This window comes from Ambystoma mexicanum, chromosome 1p, assembly GCF_040938575.1.
Source record: "Ambystoma mexicanum isolate Mex_15411 chromosome 1p, UKY_AmexF1_1, whole genome shotgun sequence".
Classification (NCBI taxonomy): domain Eukaryota; kingdom Metazoa; phylum Chordata; class Amphibia; order Caudata; family Ambystomatidae; genus Ambystoma; species Ambystoma mexicanum.
Genome location: NC_090921.1, coordinates 111,690,623 through 111,712,665, shown reverse-complemented (window position 1 = coordinate 111,712,665; position 22,043 = coordinate 111,690,623). Strand labels below are relative to the sequence as shown.

General features: G+C 43.9%; 1 protein-coding gene across 1 annotated transcript in view; it reads right to left on the bottom strand.

Moving 5' to 3' along the window:
* Positions 1-1,157: 1,157 nt before the first annotated feature.
* FGF11 (fibroblast growth factor 11) overlaps positions 1,158-22,043 on the bottom strand; it is a 668,532-nt gene continuing 647,646 nt past the window's right edge. The window contains exon 5 of the mRNA XM_069644469.1: positions 1,158-11,025. Coding sequence (XP_069500570.1) covers positions 10,889-11,025 — 137 coding nt within the window. The 3' untranslated portion in view covers positions 1,158-10,888. The remainder of the gene's footprint in view (positions 11,026-22,043) is intronic.

Here is a 22,043-nt window from a genome sequence, read left to right as displayed (position 1 = left end):
AACGCGATGATGTCAAATGACAAGATGTGGGAAAATGTAGACCCTATGTAAGGACTCTGGGATTCTGTAAGTTTACAGATGGAGGTCACCTGCCTGAATGGGTGAGTACTGAAGTGGGATAATACCTTGAGATCGGAGGACTACCCAATGCAACTTGTTCAAGAGAGACCTGAAGCAGACTGCCTAAAGTAGAAAAATAAATACACATATGAGACCATAGACTGGATTCTTGCACCCTGTATGTCATTCTGGAAGTATTCTAACACAAATAATGTACTGGTAAAGTTTTTCTGGGTAGGTATGGTAAGCTGCTATTTCATAACCTATTACACCCTCCAATCATAGCTAGCTAACTAGCCCCTAAGTGATATTACTGACCCTAGATAACGGGGGTGTGCCGCCATTCTAGTGTGAGGGGACAGAAAGAGGCTGTCCCTATTCTAAGGTTTAAAATGAAAGGACATGCAACTTTGCGTGTCCTGGTTCTGAGTTCTAGCAGGAAGAAAAATGATTTTAACATTCCTGTTCTTTTGAACTCTGATTTCTAAAATTCTAAAAATACAGAAAAACAGTACACATAAAATGAATACAGGGTATCCTGTTATTAACAGGATATCCCTTCGTATCTCTGGTTGACCGGTTTCAGTGGGTATTGTGAGTGTTGGCACTTTCTTCAGGACCTTGAAAACGTATAATCAATCAAGGGTTTATAGATGAAGCCGCAACAGTAATAGATGGCAGAGATCTGCATGAGTAGATGCAAGCAGACCCTTGTGAAATCAGTAACCATGAAACCACTGAGGCCACCCAAGCTCTCTGCTGAACTAGACATGAGTTGTGTCAACCTAACTGGGTATTAGATGCCTAGAGAACGCAGGAAAGAAAATGTCTTGAACAGATATATGAATGGTGTTCCCCTCATTCTAATTATAAGTTTAGAATAGGATTCGCCTGTTTCTGTCCCCTCACCCTAGATAGGTGGTATACCACTATTATCTACGGTTAGTAATGTCATTAGGGGCTGGTTAGCTATGGTCGGAGTGCGTAATAGCACCTTGCCTAAAGAAGACCTGATTCTCTGAGACGGATTGAAAGAAGAGACCAGTAGAACTAGCTTTCTGGGAAGAGTTACCTAGGAGCAGTGCAGGGCCAGGCTGGATCTGTTCTTTAAAAGAAAAATCCAGAAGTGTGTATAAAATCCCCAATGCAATGAGATTTATGTTCTCAAGAATCCTTTATCAGAAAGTACAGTACGGAAATTGATTTCAAATAGAAAACGGTAGCATTTGAGTGTGAAATGTACCTTGCTTTCTGGCCATACTTGTGCTAATAATGAGGTGAATTAAAATAGGATATTAGTATTTTCTGTGTAGATCATGCAGTGTCTTTTAAGCATAGCCAGGTGAAACCGAAGCTGTAGATGGGTGCACAACACTCCATAGCTTGACAGTGAATTAATACAGTTTGCCCTGTGAAAGCCATGGATAGTTAAAAGAGACATATTGAAAAAAACCTACATCATTATAGTGGAATGTGAGGGAACTTACCTGGGCCACGTCCAATCCCTGCAATACAGAATGATACAATGTAAAATGTCCATTAAAATCTCTCTAATGCCATTGTACGGAGGGAAGAGTAACATGTATGAGTTAGGACCAATATGTGGAGTCAAGTTGGGGGTATGGTTAGTAAACATTCAGAAAACTATGATTCCATATTCCTATGTGGCATAAACAGAACAACATTATATGTGGTGAAAAACGTAAAGCACTGCTTTCCTGAACCCAAATCTAAAGAGTCTTAATGCAACCAACCATGACTTGTATTTTACATCCATGCATACGCTAGACGTCCACAGCACCATATACAGATATAAGAATGTCATACACATTTTGAGCATGTGTTTTGAAGCTTAACGTATATGTGATGTTCACTTTCTTTGTGGAACCTTTCTATGAAAGTAATACTTGTTTGTGGTATTGGAGAAAGTAAAGTGTGTTAAGTAATTTGTCATTCAACAAAAACTAAAGTAAAGTGAGTTGTCTGTTGCTCTGGAAATCTTTAATGCACACTGGCCGACAAGCGTCAATGGTGAACCTGAATTGCATATTGGTTTTTAGGAATATATAGATACATAGATGTGATTTCTATGAATGGGTGGATGTCTTGTATGAAGCAGAGAGAGAGATTTTCGAGATGTTTTGTAGATAAATGGTCTGAGAATCTATAATATAGATAGTAATTTGCGCAGCAGAATGTGAGGGTACTACTATTCGTTTGATTTTATTGTTAATAAAAAAAAACAAGTATTAGTCCAAAACACCAGGACTGGTCCTCACAATGCATTGTGAGCAGGTGGTATTGGCTGGGTACAAGGCACAGTCTGGAAGGGACTGTCAAGCAGTGAGCACTAGCCTGATGGACAACCTAGGCATGAGATGTGCCAAGGTTTGAGGCTGCCATGTATGCCTGGGTGCCCTGGCTCGGAACCTTAAGGCAGGTCGGGAAAGGTGGCGGTCACTGGCCTCCAAAGTCACGTCTGATGAGTTATTTTGGCAGGTGGTCACTCTGAGGCCATGGAGCTCTAATTGACTTGTCTCCACAGGACCCTTGACCTCTCATGGGTGCAATGAATGGGGAGGGTGACCATGTCAGTGGGGTACCACATTTTCAGTCTTGGACTCTCATTTACCAAACATTTCCTTTAGGGCTGCAAGTTGAACGTGTTCAATAAAAGTGAGTCATGACTGGAAAGTCATACATATGCAAGTGCCAGCAGCTGGGCAGACAATGCTAGAAGATTTTTATTGCACAGTGTTAGAAGCCCTCTGGGACCTCTCTGTTAGGGCGACAGCAGGATTACATATGCACCATACCAGTGTTCATGCCTGGGACTGCTTTTAGCTGGGGTGAGACTTGAGAAGGGAGCCAAGGCACACTCAGGTTCCGAACAACCATAGAGTGTGATTTACGGTATCATAAAGCGCTGTGAAGCAGCTTTGGCAGGATGTGGAGCTTCAGAAGACACCAGATTTAAATAACTAAGTAAGTATAATACAGAGAAGACAACGGAGTGTATGCCGAGAAATGCAAGGCTATATGGCAATATTTCACCCTGAAAGATCCTGCATCTAACAGGATGCTAGTGAGTGAAATGTAATTTTTTTGTTAAAGGGCAGACCACACATAGCACATGAAACAAATATTTCTTCCAGCAACTGGGTAATGACGTTGTAATTATACAGTCTAAACAGAAAGAGAGGGATTTGATGGCCACTCATCATATATATATATATATATATATACGTTGTGCAGCAAATATTTTTTTCTAATACTGAAGGCGGGCGAACCCATATCATACATATTATACAGACATATATGTACACACAGTGAGTAGCTTTGGAACAAGCTCCATTATAGTTAGTACAGTTTACTATAAAATGTATGCAGTAAGAGTAATACTAAATTGGAAGACGAGGATTATACATCGCGTAGAGTAGAGGTCTTGGGAGCGGTCCCTGTTGAGCTGACCCTTAGGTGCAGACTTGACGCAACATCTCTTGTGGTTGCCAAGGCCGTTTGGAAGACATGTGGACTTGGTGTACATTGGGAGAGCTAGCCGTTGGTGCTTGCAGTTTGCCCCTCTTGCTCTCCCGGCAGGAAAAGGTTGGCTCCTTGGTGTAGATCAGCTCATTGGCGGCATATCGGTCCATTCGACTGAGTCTCTGAGCTGGGGTTAGGCTTGGTCAGAAGAACGCATTTAGGCATGGTATTCCTGCGCAGGTGAGGTGTCAGGAAAGCTAGGAAGACACACTTGTAATTGTGCATGGAGTTTGGGTGTATATACGTCTGTCTGTTCATGAATATGGATGTGCGCCTGTACTCGCATTATGTGTTTGCACCAGTATGCATCTATATACTGATATGTATGTCTATCGTCGCATGTTTGCCCATCTGAAAAGCAGCAACATCCAGGATTTGTTTTATTTTAATCCATTTTTTTAACCTCTGTGAAAGCAGTTCTTGTGCATCTCGGAGACACCCAGCTGTGGTGCATCCACCTGGTCCTGTTGCCACAGTGCGGTCTGGTTCAGCCTGTGTTATTGGCTTGTTGTTTCCTAGATATAATATCATTTGTTTTCCTAGGCGTCTGGGTGCCAGCCAATGGTAGGGGTTCCCTCGCGTGTTCGGCCTAGGTCTATCTGTTGCGTTCTGGTCTGTGTGGCACGTGCGAATGGTGATGTCAGGGAATGACAGTGGGGGACAGGAGTTGAGGCTAACAGTGCCATTGCAGACACATTTCATTTGCTTTGGGATCTCCTACCTAGGAGCTCCTACCTTAAACCTTTGTCTTTGGCTAGACTCCCTGCAGATTCGATAGCTAGACAGTAGGAACAGTGCCGCTCTCTGTGGGAATTCATGGGTAGGTGAGCTTTGACCACCCTAAATAGCCCTACAAAGAGGACTGTGGTTTTTTAAGGTACTTTGAGCTCTTGCCTTGACATAGTGGAGACAGATTGCATCTAAAATGCGTCTCGAGGATGACTTCCTGCCTTGGTCGTATTGGTTCCACTAGACAAGAGAGCCACTGCAGTGTCGACCAATCAAAAGAATTTGCTCCTCTGCTCTACGAGGGCCCAAGGTAACTGTGCGATGGTTTGAGCAGCAATAGTGAGCTGTGAGCAGTGTGGGTCATAGGGCCTGCATCTTTTCTTCAGCTGGTGATAGGAGTAGAAATCAGCCATGATGTTGGGTCTAAGAAGTGGTGGCCCTCCTTTAATAGCGGTATAAGCATTTGTAAGAATGTCTGTTAGGACTGCACCATGCCTTGACTGTGAATGACAGTGAGTGAGCATCAGGGAAGGCCCCTGGTGATATTTTTGGACAAGGAATGCATTGGTGTAAAGAGGCCATCTGCCTCTAGTGCTGACACGCCAAGAGGAAGGCTTCAAGCAGCCCAACGGACCAAGTTCAGCGCAGGCATTGCTTCCTCCAAAGGGATGGCAAGAGCTCCTTTTGTTGACACAATTGCCTCTGGAGGATAGCTCAGGGGCAACGTGCTCGCCTTGGAAGCAAGACAACACAAAGCACCACAGATTCGATCCCCACGTCCGCGCTTAGAAACCTCTGGGTATTAAGCACGTTATAAATAACTTATCATATCATATCGTAAACCAAGCAACCTTCTTCATTTTATCCAGTGGGAGAAATTACCCTGGAATCCCTTGTTTACCATTGCTGGAGAAGTAGCAGATTCGTGGGAGTCAGCCAATCGGCAACTGAGTCAAGAGTGTCCTTTGTTACCATGGCAACAGCATCATTGGCGGGAGCCAATAACCTCTTTTTTCATCTGTTGGGGCAAGACTTTGGCAGCGTTCTAACCTACACTGTCCACTGCAAATTATTTGGTACTTCTTTGTAGGTCCATAAGAGATAGACCTCAATTTCATGTCTTGAATTAAAGGTAAGGAATCTCTGCCTGGCCTTCTTTCCAAAGTTAGAACATCAAGAATAATGTCTTTTGCAGGTTTGCTTTTCAATGGCCAAGTTCCTGTTTGACAAATCCTGTCTTTTCTCCTGCAGCCTTCTCCTTTTCATGCCCATTGCCATCAACCCATATACTCTGTATTCCTCCTTTTTGTCAGATCACAGCACTTTTTAAAGTAAAATTCCAGTTTTTTGTTTTTGATATAACCGCTTTTAATATTCTATCGTTTATTTTCTGCCGTAAATTGAAAGTACGAACTTCCTTGGAAAATTCTTTCTTTTTCCCAATGGAAGATTTGGGCTTTGACTGGCTATGCCAAGAGTAATTGGGCAATGTTAATGACGACAGCTGTACCACATCCAAATTCGTCATTTATGGACTTGGGCCCTGACTCATGCAATTATTTGCCTCCAAATCCCCATTCGTCAAACAGGGATTTGCGGGCAGAATGTCACGCAAATCCCTGTTTTCCACGCAAATAATTAAATGAATCAGAGTGTCCTCAGCAGAGGTGGAAAACCCTCGGATATTGGTGGATGTTGACTTGCTTTTGCATATGCGTGTATTGGTGTCCATCTGCACACGCGTGTTGGTTCGAGTGCAACCCATTCAGGTAATGGACAAGTGATTGCTTCGTTGCAGGTATTGATATTATTCCGCTTCGCTCCTGCGTAACCCTCAATAGTGTCTCCAATCATGAACAGAGAAGCCATACATGAAAAAATATGTGGCGCCCCGCAGGTGACTGCGGCGACATCACTCTCCAGGTCCTGGATATATTCTACAGAACACTTCATCATTCAGCAAAATTGTTTTCTGCCTTTGCACATCCCAAAATGCACATGCTTGTAGTCATTATTCTGTATCATCAGGTGAGGATGCTGGGGCAGCAGATGATGAGAGAAAGCTGTTCTTAACATATCTCAGATGCTATAAAAACCTGGCACCTCAACCTTAAAATCAATTTTTTCCACCCTTTCAGAAGGATTCCAAAACATCCACGACTTCTTTAAACTAGATATATTTGAATGTCGTTTCTACATTTTTCTCTGCTGAGGTTTTCTGGAAACCACAATTTTTTAAATTTTTTGATACCGTGAAAATGAACTATTAGGTTTGCAGTGATTTTTTATGTACTGCTTATAAGCAGTTTCCCTTCTGCTTATCATTATTGCACTTTGAGTAATTCTTTCTTAATTTTCAGTTTCTCGCTTGGCGGAGCTGAACATTCTGGAATTAAACCCTGACAAGTACTTGATATTAGAAGCAAGTAAACCTCAAATATCTTTGGCCTGTATTCATGTATTACCAAAGCCGAATGATTGCATGGATGGACGGGCACGCTCCTTCAGACTGATATGGGAGCGAACGCAGCCATTTCAATACAACGTTCTCCTGAAGCTGTAGCCCCAAAATAGGGTTGGCTCCCACAAAAGGGAGCTACAAATTGCCAAAACCTTAGATGGAAATTGAGCAAGGAACTATACATGAAGAAAACTCATTCAAGAAACACGCATCAGATATTTCAGTATGTGTGCCTCGTCTAACTTAAGGCATGAGTTCGGCACAAATCGACCCAATCCAGTGAGCATGGTTCTTATAGCTCCAACAGAGACCCGAAACATCTGGTATTGAAATGGTTTCATTTATCTTAAATAGCATCTCCAGGCAGAAAATATCTGCTGTCACAGAAGATAAGGAAAGTGCGCCGTCATCACAACCCAGCATCACAGTTCTTCGCCTTCAGCAGCTCGAGCCATGAACTTTGAGAACTACAATTGTTATTCACACAGACCAGAGGTTTTTCGAGTGAGTTATATGCATCATCTGAACTCTGCAGCGAGAACTGCATTACCGTAAGTGTTTGGACTAAAATAGCCCTAATCCACAATCCTGTTAAAGATTGTCTTTCTGTTTCCCATCAAATTAAGACTAAAGTAGAGTCACTCATTTAAATCTCCATGGATTGAGAACTCATGAGTCTCTTCAAACGAAGCATCATCTAATTAGTAAACCTAATGCTACCTGGGCGATCAATGGTGATTATTTTTGAAAAATTGATGAAGGATCTTTCTTGAGGTTATATATAGTTGTTAAAATATATGTAACGGAATGCAGCTTAAATCTCACCCAGAGCAAAGGAAATGAATGCAGAGTCTGCCACGGATGGGACATCATTCAAAGACTAGCATAGCTTTTAGGATCCATCCTAGCTGGTTGATAATAGTTGTTCAGATTTTTACGTGCATCAAGCTATTGATATTTTTGTGTTTTTCTTTCCAATGCACATTCATGCTGCAATCATTCAAGCCTTCTTTCCGAGGGAAGAACAGAGGCTCAGATTGTGCAATCAATTTTAAAAGATCTTTTCAGACAAGGGTGCCACCAGCCACGCAGAGCCGCGTCGTTTAGTATTTGTTTCATACAATCAAGTGACCCCATGGATGATCCAGAAATATTTTCCAGCCACAATTATTCTCTACAATGGATGGCTTCTATACATGTGCATGAGACACTTCTTGCCCTATTTAATATCTGTAATTGTGCTGGTGCGCAGGTTTATTATAGCATTTGTGATATGATATGATAGGTTATTTATAATGCGCTTAATACACAGAGGTTTCTAAGCCCGGACCTGTCTTGCTTCCAAGGCGAGCATGTTGGCCCTGAGCTATCCTCTCAAGACAAGTCTACCTTGAATTTTGGACATTAATGACGTGTAGTAGCTACTGAAACCTTTTGCTACCAAACAAAGTTTTAAAGGGCACCTACTTGAAGCTAGAAGTCTATGAGAATGTATGAACTAAACAAACACTTTAGAAGCAATTTTGCTGGTAGGTGCATTTGCTCAGATCAATGACTGTCAGAAGGCAATGGGGTTCCAAATTTCCTGAAGTAAGAGAGGGGTGATGTGATATGATATGGCATTTATAACGCGCCTATACACAAGTGCCACTGAAGATTCGGCTGAATTTTGATAGGATGTCATTTTAATAGAAACGTACACTTCTTCACTCCTCATTCCTTTGTTGAGTTTAATGCAAAATGTTGCATTTCGGCAGATATTTTTATTTATTTTTCTTTTATTGCATGTAAGCACAGACCTCGCTCAAGATCAGCGGAGTGCTGTACAGCGTGTGGAAATCCAGCTTTCGGGCTGGCATCTTTTAACAGAAGCATAGTACTGTGAGTTGTGGTCTGTGTGTCAGTGTTGGTCTGTGCGGCCTTTGGGATTAGTCCTTGGTCAGGTGTTGTTGAAAATGCCACGTTCTGAGAGATTTGCATAATTGGAGAATTGTGGAGGCCTTCCAAACCGATACCAGGATCGAATTCCAGAGGGTGGGTGCGTGAGAAGAGAAGGATTGCTTGCAGGTCTTATCTTTGCTGACAAGATATTGCTTTTCTTTCTCCTTATTCTAGTTTGGTCTCGTTATTCAAGGAATTCAATGTCCTGCATCCCCCGGTCATTCATTCTAGCCTCCACTTTGATACCGGTATATAAGGATGCCAAGTGTTGCTGTGACATATTCAGCCAGATGCCCCTCTGTTCCTGGTATTGCTGATGTGTAGATGATAACTGAATGAGTAGCATGAGCTAGCCCCCTGCTAAACAAGCCATCCATGTCAGAACTTGCTTAGCAATCCAACAATCTCTCTTAGGAAAGATGGCATGTGGATTGGCTTGCCAATGTTAGTTGTTTGTAATGTGGTGTTCAACCTATGCAGGAATTCCCAGCACTGTGTGTTAGAAAACAGTCTTGGAAAGGTAAATTCAGCAGAGAGTCAATAGCCATGTTAAGGTTCTCACTAACCACCCAGACCTTCCTAACTCCCCTTTTACCTCTTTTGGAGGCATGGATCCAATCCCAGCTCAAGAGATAACAATAATCCATCATGACCAGAATCATCATATGAGCTAAAAATGTTTCACATACTGATCCTTGTGAGAATTTGTCTAAGAAATTAAAAATTTAGAAGTTTGAGCATCACTTCCTGGGAGATTGTATTTTTTCTTCTGCAAAGAAGTGGTTGGACAAGAGGCATTCAGAACTAATTTTAGAAGCTGAATGTACGCCTATTGCTTATGTTCCTTTCACACACCTCCTCCAAATTCACATCGGGGCCCGAGTCTAAGAATAGTCACAAACCATGGAGCGACGTGTTATGGGCAGCGTTGAAAAGGAAAGCCCCCAGGAGCACCAAAGTGGAGTTCAAGAAAATTTGATGAAAACATGGATCTCGGATGGAGCTGTTAACCTTTGCCTGGGAGGACCCAAGATCGTAGAAGATCCCCAGATTCAGAGTGCTGGGGTCAGCACACAGTCTCATGAGATAGAGTCACATGCTTGAAGCCATCTATGAAGGACATTCGAGGGGGCGTTTGACCCCAATCCCCTACAACAGAAGAGGTTTGGGGGCTATAGGCAACATTGGAACATCCCTTCTGGGGATGGGCTCTTGTTCACCAACATGGAAGCATGGGCGTCGAGAGAGAACAAGCAGGGCCATCTTTCTCATGGTAAACTTTGGACAAAAACGACCTCTCTCATCACTTAATTTGTCCGCTTCTTTCTCCCTTCTTTTCTCAGTCCTCTCATTCTATATGTCCTCTTTCTGTTCCATTTTATTCCTCCTCAAATCCTCTAAGCCATCTATAATTTCCCAATTTCTTTCTCATTTTCCTTACTCCCTTCTTCCCTTTATCTTTCCACTCCTTGCTCATATCTTGGTCTACTCTTCGCTTTGCTTCCCATTTCTGATTGCTCCTCTCTTTCCTTTTAGATCTCCCTTTCTCTCCTTGATCCTTTTTTTTCTCCCCTCTGTCTCCTATCGTCTTTCCTTAATCCTCTCTCATTACCCATCCTTTTTAATTCCAGCATCTCATACTTTTCTCTTTCACCTTTTTCCATCTCTCTTGTGCTATGCTTCCATTGATTTCTCCCGTCTCCCCCACCCAGTGCTTTCTCTAGTACTCCCATTGTCTTTTATTCTCTTGACTAGCTTCTCTCTACCTATCCTTCATGTCCCTCTTTCTCCTTCCCTTTCATTCCCTATTTTCTGCACTCTCGCCTCCTTTCCTCTGACCTTATCCCCTATTCTTCCCTCCTCCACTCACTTTCCTCTCACTTTAATTTCCAGTATCTCTTAATGTTGCCTGGAATCTGTTTTCTTCACCCTCATTCTTTGCTTTCGTCTTTCCACCCTCTCCATTCTTTTTCTTCTTTCCCTCTGCTCTGCCTTTTCTCTTTTGTTTGCTCCAACCCACATTTCCCAGATGTGGGGCCTCTGTTGATGGCGTTGTTGACGTCAAACTGTTTCAGTAAAGTTTGTTGCGTGCCCCTGTTTTCTGCAGGGCGCAGTTGATTGAAGGTAGGCTTGGTCCCACCTCCTCCACCGAGGCTACGTGGCCTTGACCTTTGTGGACTCTTTGTTGGCGTTGGACTTGAGGTGCTTGGGGACACTGGTCACCTTGGAGATCTTGCCGGGAGGTGCTTTTTCCACGATGTTGTGTAGGGTAGGATCCCGGTACATAGCCACTGTGGAGGTTAAAGAGAGACAGTCACATTATGACATGAAGCTAGTCCCAGAAACTTCTTTTTTTCTTTATTGGAATTCAGCTGAGTAAACTTTTTCAAAGACATTTTAACATTAATACTTAATGATTAAACAATTTTTAGATTTACATACTTACGTAAGTATTAGAAAAAGCAAAAATACAAACAAAAAGTATACTACATATCAGCGTTAGAAGCCAAAACAAATACAAGCATAAACATAAAACGCAAAGCACAGAATCACATAAATGATAAGGATCCTCCTGCAGCATTATAATTATTTGAACAGATAAAACAAAAGAACCTAATAACCCTTATAAAACAGAGGATCTGCCACATAGTTTAGCCGATATCAATTAATATAATCGATTCCTTAGAGCAATCCTCTATTTAAGACATATTTGTGCAGTATGAATCTAATGCAGGATCATTAACGTGTCATTGATCACCCCTAGTTTCAAAGCATTCATAAATTAAAGGTGGCTATTCGAATACTCATTATTTTGGTCTCCAAAATAGTTGGCCATCGATTTTCAGGAGACATTGAACCAAAATAAGTCAAATACTTATTGAAGAATTTTACTCGTAAATCTATGAGAGCTGGGCATTCAACAGTGTTGTGTTTCAAAGTTTCCTTTGTATCTAGATCACAACAGAATCTGCACTGGATGTCTTTAGGATCAATAAGTTTCCTTCTGACAAGAATGTCTCATGTTGGATGCAAGTTAAATTCTATACGTTGTATTACAGATCTGAGTTGTGGATATGGAGCCCTACACAAATATGGTTCCACAACATTACGTTTTTTCTGATGGAAACCATGTTCCTTGAAGTCCTTAAATGTAAGGCATTGAGTTCTAGTCTCTAATCAGTCTGTCTCATAGATCTTGGCCTTTGCTCGATCCGGATTGGTTACCAACGTGTCAATCGTCACATCGGCCTTAGCCAACACTTCGAATATACATTAGGTCCAAGTTTGAACAAACGATAACATATACTCAGCCAGGTGTGCTAGAATGGTATCATTTCGGTTATGTACCAGGCATTTACGAAATAGAGCACATAGCTGCCATTTATAAACAGACACTAAAGAGGTAAGACCCAGCTCATGTCGTAGCCACGGTCCAGGGATGCATACAGGAAGGTGGAGGACACACCTCCAAAATGTGGCTCTTATTGAAATTACTTTAGCAGCGGTTAACACCACCGTCGCAAGCTTATTTAAACTGTTTGAAACTATAGGTACAAAAATATCCGTTCAATCAAAACAAATTCAACAAATATTTGATTGGGCATTAACAGTTCCGTCTAATTTATTCAGGAAAGACGCCGAGATAATGTTTTTGGGGTTCCATGTAATAATGTCGCCACAAAAATCTCGCCATGCAAAAATATTGCCGAAAAATGGTCGTTTTTTGTGGCGACATTATTGCATGGAACATGCGGGGGACACCCCTGCAACCCACATATTTTTTTTTTAAAACATTTTTTTTTTGCCCCTGTCCCCATATATATGGTCACCCAAATAATATTGCCACGACATTTTCCCGGCGATATTATTTACGGCGACCATATATATGGTGATATTATTACCTGATACCGTTTTTGGTCTCTAATCCATAAAGCATTATTGGCATCACCTTTTGGTGCCAGTATGTTACTGCTGGGCAGATGGAAAATGTGCCATATTTATGTAAAAAAAGTTGTGTCTGCGAAATGGCTGAGCTAAGCTTGTGAGTAAGCATATTTAGCTGTGAATCAACATGTAAGGAACCGTCAAATATAAGATCCAAGTAGAGATAAGTTGGAACAATTTCAACACTCACATTCTTGACTTTCCAGTCAATTTTTGCTCTATGTTTTAACCTTGGTGCAAAAAGCACAATTTGGGTTTTCGTCAGATTAATGATTAACTCATTTTGGTCTGAATAAGTACTTAGGGCTGACAAGAGAAGTTGTAGGCCTATCAGGGTTTTTGAAACTAAAACGAGGTCATCAGCATACCACAATGCTTTGACAACCATACCTTTGATCTTTGGAGAGTTCGAACAAATCTGAGCAAAGGCATGCATCACATCATGTATAAACAATTTAAAGAGGGCCGAAGCAAGGATACAACCTTGCTTCAACCCTCTATATGTTGTAATTGCCGCAGACAATAAACCCATCATGGATAGCCTAACCTAGATTTAAGTGTTTGAATGTTAGTCATGAATAATGTCACACAAGGTGACTGGACACCTGGCATTCAGCAATTTCGTCATCAGTTTAACTCTTGAAACTGAGTCAAAGGCTGAGTGCAGATCGACAAAGGCAAAGTATAATGGTTGTTTAGATGTTTGTGCATGACCATTTAAAGCATTCAGAGTGAGAATGTTAACTGCTGTACCAAGACCAGCGACAAATCCTGTCTGATTGGGATCGTGTTGATCGCATGAACGCGTCTATTGATCAAAATCTCTCAGGACTAGCCTTGAGAACATTTTCCCAACGGCGTCAAGTAACGCGATAGGGCGATAGCTTGTTGGCCACGATCGCCTTTTTTAAAAATTGGCACAATCAGATAGGAACGCCATGACTTTGGTAATTTTTTTGATTGTATTTTCTGCTGGAAAAGATTGTTGAGGATGAATGCCCACATTTATGGATTCTCCTTGAACATAAAGTTAGACAGACCATCAGGTCCTGCTGCACGAGAGGCTGAGGATTTATGTATGAGTTCCTCAATTAATTCCTCGGAACAGTCTAGAACCCACTTCGTCGTAAGTTGTTTCTGATACTTATATTCAGCAAAGCTATCATCGGCAGATAAATGTGCAAAATGCGCTAGCCATTGGGCTTCTGAGACTCCATTCATTTGGGCACTTGCTTGTGTTTGGTTTGATGTACTACCAAGCAGGGCCCATACCTGCGCTGCATTTTCATTGCACTCATAAAGGCCTCGCTGTCAGATCGAAACAAACTGGCTTTTCTTGTGCACGTCTAGTTACAGTATCTGCATTTAATAGTTCTTCGAGCATTAAGACGTTGGTTTAAAGGGAGTTTTGAGCTTGCTCTCAATGCTTGTCTATAGGCTGCTTTGGTTTGCTGTAAAAGCAAATCAAACCTATGATTATGATTGGGCCGGAGCATGCATTTATCAGTGTAGATATTTTTAAAGAAAGATAACACTTCTACATATGACTTATAACTCCACTTGCTTTGATTATCCAGGATGGCCTTGTTTAGTGCTAAAAGGGAGTTATCAGACCATCTAAAGCGGGACTTTACGTTGTTGACTATTAACATTTGATTAATCCACAGCTGTTTGTTCCCCTCCATATTATAATCCCATCACCAATATAAAGAAAGGAGATTGTCATCACTAGCTGTTTGGGAAATAATTTCAAATTTCATTGCTTTTTGAAGCAAAGGATCAGACAGATATACATAGTCGATGGTAGATTTTGACGTGCCCCTTTGCCATGTGTGATGTGAAGGGATATCCCCCGTCACAGCACAATTTGCCATGTGGAAATTATGATCTGCAACAAACTTAGACCAAACTAGCTTGGGAAGCTAGTTCTACCGCACTAGATAGACCTTTGTAAAACATGTCTTCTGAAATGCCTACCAGATTGCGATATAAATTGATCACCGCTAGAAATTGAGCAGAGTTGGACATTTTGACCATTTGTATGAAGTTGTTCGGAGAGACCCACTCAGTCATCGTCAATCCTCGGCTAATTTTTACCGCCACCATGAGCCCTGTCGGTCTCCCTCTTTGGGCGGACATTGCTGGAAACAACAGGACATCGTGGTCATCCCAGGCAGGCGCCACTAGCCTCCAGGTTTCCCGGAGGACCATTATGTCAAATTGATTTAGAGGATAATCTACGCCCCATTGCAAGTGTGTGTGCCACCTAGTGTTCCAACTCGCTAGAGAGATAGTGTGGGCCACAATGAGGACATAATCAGGGTTGAATGCGTGCTATCTCTATTGTTTTTTCTTTGTTCACACAGGGTGTCCTATTTTCCTGAGCCAAGCGCTCCGGATCTTGTCAACCAAGAATCCCATTTTGAATAAGTCCATTTTGGCTTTCCAGATCATATTTAGGAATAAGCCCGATTTGATCCAGAGGCGCACAATGGACAGATTATTATCGCAAACAAATTCAACCTGATCAATGTCGCTTGAGGAAATATCCTCCAAGCTATCTACATCACCAAATATGCTTGAGCGGCATAGATCATATTTTTCGAAAGGTTTGATGCCGACATTTAAAAAGAAGGGAGTGACTGCTGGTAAAAGAGTTTTTAATTTTCCCTTTCAGCTCTAGGTGATTTGAGCTAACCGTGGGTCGGTTATTCTTGCTTTTATTCAAAGGCATTGCTCAGCCCTGGACACCGCTAGGGCAGAACTCTTTGATGGATCCCTCACAATTATTAGCTTGTGTAACCAATGAGGGACAAATCACAGCTTCATTACGCGTAGATTGATTAGTTTTCGCCATTACTGAAGCTGCGTCAGACACTGCGAGGTCGGGAGGATTAGCCCCCATGGCTTGAGTAACACGTTGTAGTAAATAAGTGTCCACCGCTGCTTTGATCGCTAAGGTGCGTTCACGTAAATCTCTATCTGCTTGAGATTCATTTTTTCGTCTAACTGATATGTCAAATCCAGAGGTAACATGACAATCATTATGATCATTATGACTTTGTGAGTTAGGCACCTTATTAGATATTGTAGCAATTAAATCCACTATCTCCGTCAAGGGAGCATAGTTGATAGGTTGTGTACAATGCAAGTGAGCATCAGAAATTGCACGTAGATTTGGCACTGTGGGAGCTGGAGCAGAACTTGTGACGAGATTCCGCAAAACAGTTTCAGATATCCGAGTTCACTGCGGCAACTGAAGTTGCCTTGTTGAAACAGTATGAGACTGTATAGGTTGGTCAGATATCTGGACTAGCTGAGGCAATTGTGGTTGCATTTGTGGTACATTACGCAGTGGTGGAAGTTGGGCAGGTTGTTCTATACCTGTTGGTTTTCTTGTGGTCACTTTAGTCTTAGTACTTTTTCGTTTTGCGCGCGTTTTGCGGTTTGGATTTGTCAGAAAGGTTCCACGCGATTCACCCGTTGATATAGACGGCTGTTTTTTAGGGCTCCCGTCCAGACTAATCCAAGAATCATTTAGAATTACCACATCAGGTTTGTGAGATTCAATAGGCCCTATTATGTTATTAAAAAGGGGCAAAGCCAGAGGAAAGGTACAAGGAGTAGGCCGCTTTCCAGCCAGACCTTGTAATTTAGACAAGCCCTCAGTTCCAGGTTTACATCATTCTTTGAATTAGACATGTGTGATGGAACTGTTAATGCCCAATCAAATATTTGTTGAATTTGTTTTGATTGAACGGGTATTTTGTACCTATAGTTTCAAACAGTTTAAATAAGCTTGCGACGGTGGTGTTAACCGCTGCTAAAGTAATTTCAATAAGAGCCACATTTTCTGAGGGATTGTCTAAGTTGTCAATGGGTAATCTTCGTCGCGGTGTAGGTTGCAGGAAAGAGTCTGCAATAGAATGAACAGAATGTATGGTGGTATCTATCGAACCTGGCATAGCATAATTCGTTTTAACCGAACCGGGGGAATAGCTTGACTTGCCAGAGCTCGCATATAGAGAAATGTCGGTTAATACAGGTGATATTTCACTGCACTCTTTTACAGAAGACACATGTTGAACATTGTTGTTGTTTGTTTTTTTCGGCGTTGCCGCTAGAGTTAGAATAGTGAGGTCTGAAATATCCGATGAGGCCGGTACCCTGTTCGGGGCACTGCTCACACAGACCGTTGTTTCACCAGGGCACCAAGGCGCTACTGCAACCTCAGGAGGTAGGTCCTCTGCCATACACTCCTTTCTTTTTGCGCAAAATGATCGAAGAAGGAGGCGGAGCTACGTCAGATACACACAGTGTGACCGTGTAGAGAAGCCCAATAGTTATCTTAATAAAAGAAAATGCAGTGGTGAGTTCCAAATCCAATCCACAAATGGCAGTACCGTGAAATTCAGTAGTCAGCAGGCACAGGTACAGTCACAAGGAGGCAGAGACAAGGAAAGCGGCCAAGCGGGGACTCTTCGGTACTCTGCTCGGTGCAGGGCAGTGGGTATGAAATTGGAGAAAAGACAGAGGTATGCCGGGCTAAAACAATCATCAATAAAATTAGGCCGCTGACTAGGGAGTGGATGCATAAAGTCCACCCACACGTAGGGCTCAGCTTCCTGGAACCATTACCCTCACGGGTGTAGGAACTCCTCTGCCACACTTCACTGGACAGTGGCTGCATTGCCGCTTTCTACTGGTGCCTCCTTGATGAGCTGCAGTGCCACCATGTCTAGCTGTGCACTGTCCCCGTGCTGCCTATCAGGAAGGAGGGTGTAAACACAGAGGCCTACGAGTATGAAGTCTTAGAAAACATAGAACAAGGGAAGGTGGCTCTCCCATGGCATATACGAAGAACAGCAGCTTTCTCCTGGCACTGGACCTTCTGGAGTCCTCCATGCCTGGTGAGAATGCATACTTGCCAACCCTACAGATTTAGGCGGTAGGCTACTGCTTTTTAAGCAGTCCTACCACCTACATATTTGGGTGACAGATCCTACTGCTTTTTCAGTGGCAGATGATTTATGTGACTCTAAGGCAGGCTGCAGGACAAAGCATGCAATGTATTAATTTGTGTAGTGGGCTAGTAGGTGATTACTTTGATTAGGCTCAGAACAATCCACTACCCTTAGGTGAACCACCAGTGAAGGCAAGTGGCAGAGCGTACCACCATCACACAGCATCTGCCTGTCAGAATGAGGGGGGTATCAGTCTCCATGTTATTCAGTGTTCAGCTTGCACTGCAGGAATACAAATGTATTGCCCAGGCTGCTGCTACAGAGCTGTGGAACACGTTGCCTACCAGCTCTCTGTGATTACCTTTGGTGTAATTAAATTTGGTGTTAACTTGCCATTCAGAATTATACATTTTTAACATTTGAAATCTTTCCATGTTGTGCTGTTTGATGGGTTGTGTATTTTAGAATGCTTCAATGGTGCCAACAATGTATGTATTGTATTTTCCTGTGATGTCATTGTTATGCAAATTATTATTTTTGAAACTTGAAAATCCTACATCATTTTGGTCACAGAATGTTGGCAAGTATGAGAATGGACCAGCCAAATAAACCAACTCACGACTAAGAGGGGGAGGGATGTGTTCGGGGGAGGCGGGGTAATGCAAATTGAGCCAAGAATAGTTTGGTGCGGCACATTTGGTCTCAAGCCATTCCTTATTGTGAAACATCTGACAGATTTGTGTGCACACATTTCAGGCAATGCTGGATAGGGCTGCCCTTGTGGTACCTACCAACAATGCTGGATAGGGCTGCTCCTGGGGTACCTACCAACAATGCTCGATAGGGCTGCCCTTGTGGTACCTACCATACAATGCTGGATAGGGCTGCCTCTGGGGTACATACCAAACAATGCTGAATAGGGCTACCCCTGAGGTACCTACCAAACAATGCTGAATAGGGCTGCCCTTGTGGTACCTATCCATACAATGCTGGATAGGGCTGCCTCTGGACTACCTTCCAAGCAATGCTGGATAGAGCTGCCTCTGGGGTACATACCAAACAATGCTGGATCGGGCTGCCCCTGAGGTACCTACCAAACAATGCTGGATAGAGCTGCCCTTGTGGTACCTACCAAACAATGCTGGATAGGGCTGCCCTTGTGGTACCTACCAAACAATGCTGGATAGGGCTGCCTCTGGGGTACATACTAAACAATGCTGGATCGGGCTGCCACTGAGGTACCTACCAAACAATGCTGGATAGCGCTGCCCCTGAGGTACCTACCAAACAATGCTGGATAGGGCAGCCCCTGAGGTACCTACCAAACAATGCTGGATAGGGCTGCCTCTGGGATACCTTCCAAGCAATGCTGGATAGGGATGCCTCTGGCCTACCTTCCAAGCAATGCTGGTTGGGCTGTCTCTTGACTATCTTCCAAGCAATATAGGGATGCATCTAGAGTACCTACCAAGCAATGCTAGATAGGGCTGCCTCTGGTGTACCTACCAAACAATGCTGGATAGGGCTGCCTCTGGTGTACCTACCAAACAATGCTGGATAGGGCTGCCTCTGGTGTACCTATCAAGCAATGCTGGATAGGGCTGCCTCTGGGGTACCTTCCAATCAATGCTGGATAGGGATGCCTCTGTGGTACCTTCCAGTTAATGCTGGATAGGGCTGCCTCTGGGGTACATACCAAGCAATCCTGGATAGTGCTGCCTCTCGAGTACGACCAAGCAATGTGGGATAGGGCTGCCCCTGGAGTACCGACCAAGCAATGCGGGATAGGGCTGCTCTTGGGGTACCTACCAAACAATGCTGGATAGGGCTGCTACTGAGGTACCTACCAAACAATGCTGGATAGGGCTGCTCTTGTGGTACCTACCATACAATGCTGGATAGGGCTGCCTCTAGGATACCTTCAAAGTAATGCTGGAGAGAGCTGCCTCTGTGGTACCCTCCAGGCAATGCTGGATAGGGCTGCTCTTGTGGTACCTACCATACAATGCTGGATAGGGCTGCCTCTAAGATACCTTCAAAGTAATGCTGGAGAGAGTTGCCTCTGTGGTACCCTCCAGGCAATGCTGGATAGGGCTGCCTCTGGGGTACATACCAAGCAATCCTGGATAGTGCTGCCTCTCGAGTACGACCAAGCAATGTGGGATAGGGCTGCCCCTGGAGTACCGACCAAGCAATGCTGGATAGGGCTGCATCTGGGTTACCTACCAAACAATGCTGGATAGGGCTGTCCTTGTGGTACCTACCAAACAATGCTGGATAGGGCTGCCCTTGTGGTTCCTTCCAAGCAATGCTGGATAGGGCTGCCCTTGCGGTTCCTTCCAAGCAATGCTGGATAGGGCTTCCCTTGTGGTACCTACCAAACAATGCTGGAGAGGGCTGCCCTTGTGCTACCTACCAAACAATGCTGGATAATGATGTCTCTGGAATACCTTCCACGCAATGCTGGATAGTGATGCCTCTGTGGTACCTTCCAAGCAATATAGGGCTGCGTCTGTAGTACCTACCAAGCAATGCTGGATAGGGCTGCCTCTGGAGTACCTACCAAGCAATGCTGGATAGCGATGCCTCTGGTGTACCTTCCAAGCAATATTGGGCTGCGTCTGTAGTACCTTACAAACAATGCTGGATAGGGCTGCCTCTGGAGTACCTTCCAAGCAATGCTGGATAGGGATGCCTCTGTGGTACCTTCCAAGCAATGCTGGATAGGGCTGTCCCTGGAGTACCGACCAAGCAATGCTGGATAGGGATGCCTCTGGAATACCCTCCAAGCAATGCTGGATAGTCCTGCCTCTGGGGTACCTTCCAAGATATTGTGGATAGGGCTGCATCTGGGTTACCTACCAAGAAATCCTGGCAAGGGATGCCTCTTGAGTACTTTCTAAGCAATGCTGGCTAGGGATGCCTCTGGGGTACCTACCAACCAATGCGCAGGGATGCCTCTGGAGTACCTACCAAGCAATGCTGGATAGGGCTGCCTCTCTGGCAACCTTCCAAGCAATGCTGGATACCTCTGGGGTAACTTCCAAGCAATGCTTGATACGGATGCCTATGGGGTACCTTCCACACAATGCTGGATAGAGATGCATCTGGAGTACCGACCAAGAAATGCTGAATATGGCTGACTCTGGGGTAGTGACAGAGAAATGCAGGATAGGGTTGTCTCTTGGCTGCGTTCCAAGCAATACTGGATAGGGTTGCCTCTTGACTTCGCCCCAAGCAATGCTGGATAGGACTGCCCCTCGAGTGCCTACCAAGCAATGCTGGATAGTGCTGCCTCTTGACTTCCTTCCAAGCAATGCTGGATAGGGATACCTCTGGAGTACCTACCAAGCAATGCTGGAGAGGGATGCCTCTGGTGTACCTACCAAACAATGCTGGATTAGAGATAGCTCTGTGGTACCTTCAAAGCAATGCTGGACAGGGATGCCTCTGTGGTACCTTCCAGGCAATGCTGGATAGGGCTGCCTCTGGAGTACCTACCAAGCAATGCTGGGTAGGACTGCCCTTGTGGTACCTACCAAACAATGCTGGATAGGGCTGCCCTTGTGGTACCTACCAAGCAAAGCTAGATAAGGATGCCTCTGGACTACCATCCATGCAATGCTGGATAGTGATGCCTCTGGGGTACCTTCCAAGCAATATAGGGCTGTGTCTGTGGTACCTCCAAAGCAATGCTGGATAGGGCTGCCTCTGGAGTACCTTCCAAGCAATGCTGGATAGAGATGCCTCTGGACTACCTTCCAAGCAATGCTGCATAGACCTGCCTCTGGGGTACCTTCCAAGCAATGCTGGATATGGCTGCCTCTGGGGTACATACCAAGCAATCCCGCATAGTGCTGCATCTCGAGTATCGATCAAGCAATGCGGGATAGGGCTGCCCCTGGAGTACCGACCAAGCAATGCTGGATAAGGCTGCATCTGGGTTACCTACCAAACAATGCTGGATAGGGCTGCCCTTCTGGTTCCTTCCAAGCAATGCGGATAGGGCTGCCCTTGTGGTTCCTTCCAAGCAAAGCTGCCCTTGTGGTACCTACCAAACAATGCTGGATAGGGCTGCCCTTGTGGTACCTACCAAACAATGCTGGATAGGGCTGCCCTTGTGCTACCTACCAAACAATGCTGGATAAGGATGCCTCTGGACTACCTTCCACGCAATGCTGGATAGTGATGCCTCTGGGGTACCTTTCAAGCAATATAGAGCTGTGTCCGTGGTACCTTCCAAGCAATGCTGGATAGGGCTGCCTCCTGATTACATTCCATGCAATGCTGGATAGGGCTGACTCTAGAGTACATGGCTGAATCTGGAGTACCTACCAAGCAATACTGGATAAGGCTGCCTCTGTGGTACCTTCCAAGCAATGATGTATAGGGCTGCATCT